Here is an 11,891-nt window from a genome sequence, read left to right as displayed (position 1 = left end):
ACTGACAGAAAAAGTGTAATAGATAGTCGTACTAGCTACAGTCTGAAGATGAAAGGAGTGAACTAAATCAGAAATGTCAGATATTCAGAAAGTTAGTAATGGGACAGGTGTCCTTTTCCATATAAAAAGTTTCCTAGTTGCACAATACACACTTATTTCACAGGTGATGTGATCTAGAGCTCATATCACAGATAGACATAATTTTGACAATACCGCATTAATAAAAATGTGTAAAAGCTCCCACTGTACTACTTCTGTGCACTAATACCTATGTTATTACTGAAGAGTTGCATCAAGTTTCAATTTCTTCCCTTGGAAAAAAACTTCCACAGCTACACTCTTCCAATATTTATTTGGGTATTATTAATTTCAGGACTGAAGCCTCATTTTTTCAGCTCTCCTTGTACTACCTGTCATTGTCATTGGCCAGTGGTTTCACAAATACAAAAATAAAGTAGCTGTGGAAGACACTTCCAAGAGGAAAAAATTCTTTTTGGATACAGAACATTATGAAGCTTCAAACTGTACATAACTGAAAAGTGTTCTCATTGTGAACTGCATTTACAGCAATATCTACACACTAAAGAAATAGAAACTGGCTAAAATATCATTAACAAATACTAATAGTACATTATTGGCAACAACAGTCTTATTTATCTTGGCCACATTCCTTATTGCTTCATGTTGTGAAAACATTTTATGAACATAGACAACTTTCTATCCACCACATACACAATAGGCCCCTATTCTGAAATGTTACAGATAGAATTAGCTTTTTTTGTGACTTGATGCAATGAAAAAGTTCTGGAAGCTATTAAGAAATTTTTAGAGAAAGTAGCAAGTGTGTAAGTAAGGTGGCTTATTTTGTGACTTTTCAGACACTTTGTTACAATCTAGAGCTGGCATTTATGAAGCTTGATGTACAATATAAATATTGACTACATTTGTGTAAGCCTCCTGCAGCTTACAAATAGCAGATGCACGAGTATATGAATCAGTATTTTCATACAGTAAAAAGAGGGACAATATAATTCATCATAAATTGTAGTCAACCAGAGTATGCACAAAATCAGGCCTACTATTATAAGTATTTACAGAATAATGACATGTCACTGACATTAGCATATGTTTTGGAACAAAAAGAAATCAATATTTACACATAACTGCTTTGCACAGACAGAAGTTGCTACCTGTGTATTTATACAATAGGAAACCAATCAAGTGTCACTAATATAATTGTGTCTGCCAGCAAAAAGTTCTCATACAGAATTTAACTGATGACATGAAACAATGAAAGTGAAGAAGGGAAAACAATAAAGGATGCACCAAAAAACAAAATAAATGAACATTACCTTATGTCAATAAATAAAACATACAAAATTCTATACCTATTAGTCAACACAAATTTGATTTTTCTAAAATTTTGAATAAAATGAACCTTACATGTAAATAAATCTTACTCTTTTGGATACAACAGTAACTGCTAAACAAATTCGAGTCCTGCAAGGAGTTCTCACAGGGAAACTTTCAAGCCCAAAAACCTTGGAGCTTAGGCATTTTTAAAATCGAAGACAGAAATAATATTGAAAAACAATTACTGGAACATTATGGCTTTGAGATACATCACAAAAACATTTACCTGTCAAAATAATTCTGGTCTCTCTCATATTACAACATAATGTAATGGTATACGCTAACTGTGAAAGTGAATCATAGAGTTAAAATCAAGGTCACCATTATAAAATTTTTCTTTTATATGGCAGTGCAATGTAAAAGTCTGTTGAAAGTGCTTTAATTACTAATTTCTTATTTATCAAAGACTTGCGGCGCTTCTTCCATAAATTTCGGTTTATAAGTTCATTTAAATTTTTACACAGCAGTCTCTCGGTTCATAAATGAATTACAATTTCTTAACATTTTCTTTGTACAATTATCAATAAAAACAAAGCACTATGAGCCTTAGTTAAACTATGCTACGTGTCTGACAAATGTAAGTGCTCAAGCCCCCCCCCCCCTCCCTCCCACATGTAAAAGCTGCAGTAAAAGATGAACCTACATTCCTTCTTTACAAACAATACACAGTCTTTGAACTAAATATTGAAAAAATGGATGTACTCAGATACAGTATGTATTTATTTATAAATGCACAAACTGATGCCACTAACTAAAAGATTTTTGTGATTTAACAATTTTTAACTAGAAATAGGATTCAATCCTTCTCCTTCGATACAAAATAAATGAACTTGGGGAAAAAAATTGCAGACATAACAATGCAAAATAAAAGCTGCTCTGCAGTAAATAATTCAACAACTGCTTACATTATGACCATCTTTTCTCATCAGATAACTGTTTTTATGGTTAACCAATTTTCCACCATTCCTAAGTATAACAATAGTTTAGACGTTGTCTCAGATCATATTTAAAACACATACTATACTTCACTGAAGTGTTTGCTAATGCCAGCTATGCATCATTTGAATAATGACCTTCATTAATTTATACATATTTTACATCATGAACAAATTAAGTAATACCTGTAACGCATTTTGAATAAAATAATTTGCTGTAAGCAAGACGTATAGTTGATACTCCTATGCAGTGCGTAAAATAATGTGAATCCCTGAATCAGTAGTGACAGGCTCACTGAGCTCGCCTACTTTAAGAGCAAATGCTGCCTGTTCAAATGGTCGCTGCATAGCACCTCGGCCGAAGGGTCCCAAGTCACCACCTCGCCTCGCTGAACTGCAGTCTGAATACTTCTGTGCCAGTTCTGCGAACGACGCCCGTCCTGATACAATTTGTTCACGATATGCTGAAAAAAAAAAAAAAAAGAAGTTTCTATAATGAACAAGTGATCGTTCACATAGAATTTCAGATATTGTAAATTTTCTCAGATTGAGGACTGGGGTAAGCGGTTATTATTATTTTGTTTATAAAAGTTAATATATTTCAGAATGAAACCATACATTGTCATAAAGCATCTCACTTGAAGGAAGTTTGCAGATGATATTGATTTGTGCAATAACGTGTTTTACACCTCTCTCAACCAATGATCTGTCCTACACTATTCAAACGAGCTTCAACAGGATAGAAAACTTCATACCAGGGTATGGCAAAATAATGTGACTCTGACTGGTCTCAACAAACTGTAGTAAAACAAATCCTGTGGGGATACAGTTGTACAGGCAAATTCTGAATGAAAGCAAGAAAGAAGAAAGTCAGAAATTTTATGAAAGTAAAGTATTTTACTGACCCACTGCAGTACCCAAGGACAGGTCACTAGCAGCAAACCTACACCTGATTTAACTAGCCAATTCACTAATTACTCTAAACACTTTGTGACTCGCAAGTCATACACTTTGTTTTTATTGGTCTCCATGGGTCACGCATCTGATGACAATCAGGGTGTCTACGTAGACAAGGAAAAAAATTCCCGGATTTTTCCCGGAGTTCCCGGTTAAAAATACACTTTCTCCCGGGCGAAAATACAATTTTTCCGTGTTAAGTGACTGTATACTATTCCTTGGCACTGTAAAACTTATCAATCCTTTGAATGTTTATGGTTTTATACATCGACGTACTTTAGAAAACGAAACTGGGGGGGGGGGGGGACGTTTTGAAACACCTTTGATGTGCAGCAATATGTAGGCTGCATATTTTCGTATTACTAAGATATAAATTCGAATTCCACCAAAAAATACCGCATGTTAGTTTTCAAAGCATTGAAATCGAGATTGCGATGCACTTTTGTAAGCCACTCATAACCCGTGTCACGTGATCTCGCCAGCTGATGACAGCATAGGACACATGATGTAATCAGCCACTAGCAAGATCACTCTTAAGTAGCGCGAAAACACAAATAAGAAAAGTTAATGGTTTAAATTAATATACATAGCATTCACATATAATATTGGTCTCCACGATTAATAAGCTGAAAGAGAAGCTAAGCTTCCACATATAATGTTGATCTTTTCTGCGCGATACACTTTAAAATACATCACACAAATATGCCAGTAAAATTTTTAATAATGACGTAAATGTGCGATCTTCTAAGCTCGGAATTCTTCTAAATGGCCATCCTCAAAGAATTGATTTTTAAATGAGAGTCAAACGCTTTGTTATTTAAGAAATTCATCGTACATTCTCGCACATAGTTCATCTCGCGTAAAATGAAATTTGCTTTTAATATATGTAACACTTTTCAAACCACCGTTCCCAATATTTTCCCGCTACCTATTACAAATAGGTTCATTTCAGCAGTTGCAAGAGAGTGCCAAATAACAGTCGTCACCGCGCAATGACGCAGGAAGGCCACTATGTTCGTACGTGTAAAACATTAAAAGATCTTACATCACGTCATAAAAGAAACAAGACATCAAACGATACTTCAAGAGCATCGGAATTTCATGGACCATACTAAAATGCATAATTCGGCTTAAAATGCACATTCGTATGTCCAGATTCGGATGTAAATTTTCTTGGAGTACTAGTATTGTATTATCTCGTGTTTGATTCTTTATTATATGGCATAATGTCATACGTGCACTTGAAATCAGCGAACAGTTGAAACCAGCCAACTGTGAAATTAAACATTTCGTTTCAAATAAACTTACTACCTCAGCAGAAAAGATTAACAAAAGCCAAATGTCTTTAGCAAACCGACAAAAATAACTTCATTGTTCTGCAAGGCGATTAATGCTTGACTGTCAGAAAGGTGGAAGTAAAATTGGAAACTAATGACATATTTTGGCCATCCGTAATTATGCGAACGTATTTTAATTCATTTGATATCTCCCAGTCACGAAAATCCGTTTTATCATTTAACGTGAGAGCAATAAACAAAGAGGAAACAACAAAATCACTAAACGTAAACACAGGCCACGTGGAGACGACCCACCTCCCCACCATAACTCAGACAGCTTCTGTAACAAGAAGCGGGAGAAGGTACACCTCATACGCGACTCAACTATGCATGCACAAGAGCCCGCCCGCAACTGCTCAAAGGAATCTAATTTAAACAGTTGTCACGTCGCGCTCACCGGAGGCAATTTGTTGTTATGCAGCATTGCATAGTCTTCCAAAAGCCTTTGACACATTTTGCTGTTGGCAGACGCTTGTACAAGCACTGTGTTTTGTTGTTGTATACGGCGCATTTCCTTTGCAACTTATGTTTTCTGTTGTTTTTTTCTTTTTTTTCATTCATGTTTCGTTGCTGCAGTGTTTTTCTGCAGTAGCGGGGTACAGTAATATCCTTTGTTAGAGTATTGGTTCTTACCACTCAAAATCACAAAAATTTAACTGAAAACTAAAACAATGAATAATTCCCAGAATTGTAAACAATTCCTGAGTTTTTCCCGGTTTTTTCCCGGATCTCCTGGGTCATATACACCCTGACAATGTACATGGCTTTCCTACTATTAATTCAAAATAAGTTGTATGAATACAAAAGATTATATTCTTTGGAGAGGAGTCTCAGAGCAAGAGAACATTCCTCGAGAAAATTATGTTTTTGTATGAACAAAAATCTGTAGCATATTCTGTGATGGGGAGTTCTTTCTCACTGCCTGTCCCCCCTCCTTGAAAAACTTATTAGTGCATTATGTCTGCCATGCTCGGCACATTACACACGTGTAGCCTTACATTTCATTCAACTGTCTCAAACAGGCAAGCTATTCAATGTAAAAATATGGAACTAGTATCAATGTGTTCTGGAAGACTTGCACTACATTTTGATTGTAGTTTTATGCATAGCAACAAATACCTGTAATTAAGATGATTATGGAGAGTTTACAAAAATGCATTTGTTGATGATGTTACCCAAATTTTCAATCTGTGTGAAACTTGTTAGGCAAACACATTATGTGACTGACATCTTAAGCATACATCAAATATTCAGCTTCTTCAAACCTGAAATCTGGCAGTTTTTTAAGACTAGATATATTGGTTAAATAAGAAGCTTAATGGTCCACTCACATGTCAAGAACTTAATCGATCACCTGTGCTGTTTCATTACAAGATAAGATCACTAAGTTTTATTACAAACAGTTATTAATTTTTCTGGTCCATCCATTTACTTCTAACATTACACTGCATTGATGCTGTGAGAAAGCACAATGATCATATGAAAATATCAGTGGCACAGTTGTCTTGTTTGTTTCTCCCCCCCCCCCCTCCCCCCCCCAGTATTTCTTTGGGCTACATATATATCTTTTTTCCTTCCAAGCTCCACACAAATTCTGCCATTTTTACTAAAAATCTCGTTCAAATTTAACATCGAAAGAACTTGCTCAGTACAAATTCAGAGGTCACTTCAAGAAACAGAGAATGGTCTTCTTGTGAGAAATTTCTCTATTTTTATTCATACGAAATTTGAGAATGTTCTTCATGCTGAGCAAATTCCCCTACCCATTTACTCAAGCTAAGAGCATTCCCAGGTGAAGTACATTCCCTGACAATGTATTCATGTGAAACTGAGAATGTTCTCTGAGGAAGTATATTCTCCAGCTTATTCATACGACTCAATAACTATGTATCTTACTTTACATTAATTGCAGGTTCATGCACATCATATGTTAAACCCCTAAAACACCACAAATAAATATGGGAGAAACACTCAATGGTGCAATTTTCCAATACAAGTGAAACATCCACAAGTATAGAGTTTAAATTTATGTATCTTGTGACTGATTTATTAGCCTATTAAACCTAACAAAGCTGTCAAATTTCTTTCAGTTGATATTTACACTTAGTTATGCCGAAAACTAACTTTGTGTTTTTGTGTGTGTGTTTACTGTAAACAACAATATGAACACTTTTCAATGAATACTACACATGTAGGATACACTAGTTCAGCATGACAACAGAAGAAAGTGTATATTCCCATTAAATGCCTTACACTTGACAAGCTCTAAAGCCTCCTCTTTTGTGCGTGTAATAGTGTCTTCCCTCCAAGAAGATGGCCTCCGTGAATTCTGATGCTTCACAAGCAAATGACTGCATTGCACTTGCTCTGGTCCACTGCTGGATACAGGTTCTGCAGGTTTGTCAGGACGATCCCACTGGCTCTCTTTAGTATACACATTAAGATAATAGTGCTGTCCTGAAAGACAAATTCATATTGATAAAATCCTGTGGGACTGAATAACTGTCTTCATATCTACAAATACAGCAACAACACCACTTAAGTTACTGTTAACACTGTAGTCCAACCATTTTCCCCCACTTCCTATTCAACTTCTTTGCGCCATTACGTGGTTTACCAAAAGCCCTGATCATACTGCAGTCTAACCCCTCCCCCCAATCAAACACAAACACACACACACACACACAAAACCATTGTCCAATGCTTCATTTTAAATGCAGCATTAAGGGAATAGTACCAAATATAAAAATAAATTTTAATGTGTACATAAGAAACTGATTACTTCTGCACTGCAAACTGGTTATTACATTTATTTTAATGGTACTGTACATCATTACAGCTGCATAAGAAATACAGGAGGCAATAAAGGAGTGAGTACAGTGATTTAGTAGTTCTTTTGCATTCTTTCTCAAAGATTTGTGTAATAAAACTGACTTGAAAACCTTCCAGACATTTGTATCTATAACAGCAATGACAATAATTATGGAATCAAAATACAATATACCTTCCCGTTCATATAACTAGCACTAGACCAATGTCTTACTTCACTACAGAAAATAGGCATTTTAAGTTACCCCAAGCCACTATCTTACTGTTTTACAGCACACTTTTCGACAATACAAGTGCTGCTTGGACAGAACATCAATGGCTGTGACTGATGTATCACTTAAACTTTTAAAATGAGAATTACTGAACACCTGTTAAAGCATTTCACAGCGAGAATGCTGCATATTTATTTGCTGTAAACCCTTAGTCTACCCAGAAGCAGAAACCAAGATGAAGTGCATTTTGCCACACACATACATTTAGTGTCCGTATGTCAAGCATGCTCTTTGCTAATGAGTTCCTAACACTCCAGTTCAAATTAGAATTACCATTTCCACGTAAAAATGTTCCCTGTCTATACTAAGTATAGGTCCAAGGGGAAAAGGAAATGTTTTATTTATTTTTATTTCAAAATTACATTTTTTACATAACAATTACCCAGCTATTAACCTATAAGACGTGTAACTACTTTAACCTCTACAATTTGCCGACGCATTCAGCACACATCAAATCATGCCCCCAGCCATAAACAACAGCGTACATATACCAGAGAAACGACAGTTACACTATTTGCTAATTCTCAACTTCTGCCTTTTACGATACTGCGGTGGGATGCAGCTAATACACAAAGTGAGTACATTGATAAATACTCCTAACATACGAATTCTAGAAGTTTACAACTTTGTACAAATGACAAAAGGTACTTTCTCGCATTTAAGTTTGTCCCATGCAAAATAACATCTCTCCCTAACATAACCCCTAGAATACCATTGTAAATAAAGTCTGCATCACATTAACGCAAATACGTATAAATTCATGAAACGCACCAGTTGACCTGCTCAAACGCTTTTCCCACCCTGACGGTAATTCTTCCTCTGCCATAATCAATCTTAAAATCGGTTAAATCGCACACTTTACGCAGCTGCACGTCTACAGAAAAGGCGGTCCACCGAAAATCGTAAAATATGCGCTGCGATATGTCTCGACCAAATCTACGTTACAGCGCACTCCATTGGCGGACAACGTACACTCATGTGCGCTTTGAATCATATGAACCAATGGTATTTCGCGTTCCTTAAAGCTTGGGCGAATGAGTTTCTACAGAGTCTTCATAGAGGGCAGTAGCACTGTGGCTAAAATCTGGCGCTATCGAAAGAAGCATTTCATGATCGATGTTTTGATGGGTCGAGCCATAGAGTAGAAATATCTCTGGAGTGAGCATTGCGTCCTGCGTATGTTGTCAACAAAAACTGGAATTGTCACGTGATCTAGGGACGACGTCGATTGTTTAGCGCCAATTCGCGTCCGCCATCAGGTAACGTCACGTCTCGTCACATAACACCAAAACATTCTACAATACCTTTCGAATGGAGGGATTCGCACAGGTCGTCAACGGAACGTCACGTCATTTCACGGTACGTCAAGGTTTCTCGGGAAGAAAATTTTAACGGTACCAGTCTGTTAACATCTTAAGTTAACCTATTTTCACCGCTCTCATTCTCCTTATAACAGTGGATTTTGTACTGTTGTATCTTCATAATCTTTATTTTATAATAGCGCTTTGCTTTAGTGACAAATTGGAGATGTTCGATGACGACTGGGATATTTTTTCCACTTTCTTACACAACCGAGGTCGTATATCTGAAGGCGAAAAGTTATTTAAGTTTTACAATAACACAACGGCGCTGACGTCCACAATGTATATGTATAAGAACATCAGTAGACGAAGCAAATTCCACCATATGACATTTTAAGCAAAAAAGTCAGCTTTAATGAAGGAGTAAAATACAGTTGTTTATGTCGTTATTAATTACGTAATAAAAAACATAATGGATAAGTTTAACAGGCTTCATTAATTCGTTTGAAGCTTTCTTTGATGTGTGCGAATGTATTTTTCTCACTTCTCTGTAATTTACCAAACATAATTGGTCAAGAACATAGGTTATAAAGTTTGCTTCTGCCATTGAAAAATTTCGTCGTTGTTAGCTCCTCAGGTCTGATACTCAGATGTAAACAGCTATGGTGCCTGCAACCATCTATACTAAATCCACAGCACTTACGAAGGGAATCTGTCTTTACTAGCGATAAGACAACATTCAAAATTTATAGGACAAATGTCGGACAAATCTACGGCGTCCCGAGATCACATGACCATTGTGGCAATGTATGTTGCCAACACAAAATCAATTCTGCGCTTCTGAATGCTCACTCCAGAGATATTTCTACTCTATGGGTCGAGAAAATGCATTTTTTTTTTTTTTTTTTGCCAGCACTGGGTGCAAGAAATAGTCGAAGTGTTTGGTATGAAAGCATCAGTACTGCTGCTACTACTACTAGTACGACCACATTTTGTTATGCATTTTGAATCAGCTAACTTTTTGTGTGTCTGAATAGCGCATTTGTGTTGATATTAAGTACTAAATAATATTAACCAGAAACGAGCTAAACTTTGATAAGTACTGAAGGACTCTAAAACTTTATTTATTTAATGCTATTCAATATTTATTCTTTGATTCTAGTATTACCTTCCTGTTGACAGTTTATATCGCTGGCCACAAGTCAAAGTTGTTCAAATAAAATTCAATTGGTATTATATTCTTTCCTGTCCAAGAAGTGACTCTCACGTATTCAATAACATCGTCAAACCGCTAATCGATTGACTGTCCGAGGGTGTGTATTGCAAGCACTGAAATATTGAAGACCAGTGCAGATGCCCATCAAAATATTGTCAGTACACACTGAACGTGTGAGGTCAAGTATTGACAATTTGACGATATTCTCCAGTCAGATGTTGACAGAGCATCATGAATCAGCTACATGGCGTTAGCGATACTGTTGATGTTTTTAATTCGCCCTTGTGCATAGCATACATCAGATCCAATTTTTCAGAGTCTTTTAACACAAAACAATTTTAATAGGCGTATGCAAGAGGGATCATTGTATGGTGACATCAGCAGTGCGCACAAGCGAGGCAAGAGACAGAGAAAGAATCTTTGGTTCAGCAAAAAGTATTTATTAGTAATTTTGAATTTATGTTTTTATTCCTTGGGTGTTTAGTTGCAACAAAAACTTGCAGCATACTCGTACGAGTGACTTATGCAGTAGTGATTTTATTCATTGCATAATATCCCATAGTGGTGACCCCGATGTGATTCACTAAAGAATAGATTTGGGACTGCTTTTTTTCCATAAGGGATAATGACAGGCACACCACCGCATTCGACGGAAACAGAAGTTAAGGTAGAGCCAATCGCATCTCCAGCTGCATCACAACGAGCAGTAGTGGCCAGTAATTGAGAAGATATATATAGCACAAACCAACTGGGTCATGTCAAGCTTCCACCATTCTACTGGTTCGCATGTCATCAGTTATGTTAGTTCTTGAAAGCTTCCCATTGCGGGAATTAGCAGAAAAAGCTGATGCGATAGCAACTATCCTGTCTGAAATCCCTGTAGGTGCTAAGATGGTAAGTGTGGCTGACAGAAGTCATGTAAGACATGTAACGAGTACTGAAGCAACAAACGTCAATATGGAAGCAGAATCATGTGTGACGAGTGCAGATGCACTAACACAAGAACAAAGAGTAGAGTGATTATTGGAAGATCATATCGTGCAGCAAAATTTGAAGCTGTCGGAACAGCAGAGCATCACTATGAACGTGAACAAATGGTTCAAATGGCGCTGAGCACTATGGGACTTAACATCTGAGGTCATCAGTCCCCTAGAACTTAGAACTACTTAAACCTAACTAAACTAAGGACATCACACACATCTATGCCCGAGGCAGGATTCGAACCTGCGACCGTGGCGGTCGCGCGGTTCCAGTCTGTAGCGCCTAGGACCGCTCGGCCACAGCGGCCGGCGATCGTGAACACCCACGGTCAAGAGGTATCGTCTTCGATTACTAATCAAAACGTCCTTGGTCTGGATTCGAAACCCACCACCGCTTAAATCTTGATTAATATTCAGTACTGGCGGCCGAACACTTCCAAGATAAAAAGTCACCCTCATCCTGCCAATGGCCTTGTCAAAGAGGGCCGACGAGCGGACAGAGGTTCATGGCACTCTCTTGTCCTTGGGGTAGGAAACAGCCCCTAAAGGAGGAAGAATCAGCAATGACCATCGGCATGAGGATGCAGAAGGCAATGAAAACCACAGCATTAAAGACATATAACGTGTATCCACAGGACATGTAGCCTGTAT

At 37.1% G+C, this 11,891-nt stretch overlaps 1 protein-coding gene across 1 annotated transcript; it reads right to left on the bottom strand.

Annotated features, from left to right (window-relative positions):
• Positions 1-2,037: 2,037 nt before the first annotated feature.
• LOC124789270 (putative peptidyl-prolyl cis-trans isomerase dodo) lies at positions 2,038-8,701 on the bottom strand. The gene is made up of 3 exons (XM_047256575.1): positions 8,515-8,701; positions 6,896-7,099; positions 2,038-2,812 (listed from the first exon to the last, which is right to left on the bottom strand). Exons 1-3 carry the CDS (start codon positions 8,567-8,569, stop codon positions 2,592-2,594), a joined length of 480 nt encoding a protein of 159 aa, XP_047112531.1. The 5' UTR covers positions 8,570-8,701; the 3' UTR covers positions 2,038-2,591.
• Between the last annotated feature and the right edge of the window lie 3,190 nt (positions 8,702-11,891).

This window comes from Schistocerca piceifrons, chromosome 1 (genome assembly GCF_021461385.2).
Source record: "Schistocerca piceifrons isolate TAMUIC-IGC-003096 chromosome 1, iqSchPice1.1, whole genome shotgun sequence".
NCBI lineage: Eukaryota > Metazoa > Arthropoda > Insecta > Orthoptera > Acrididae > Schistocerca > Schistocerca piceifrons.
Note: the sequence above shows the minus strand (reverse complement) of the source record. Positions and strands in the feature narration are given on the sequence as shown.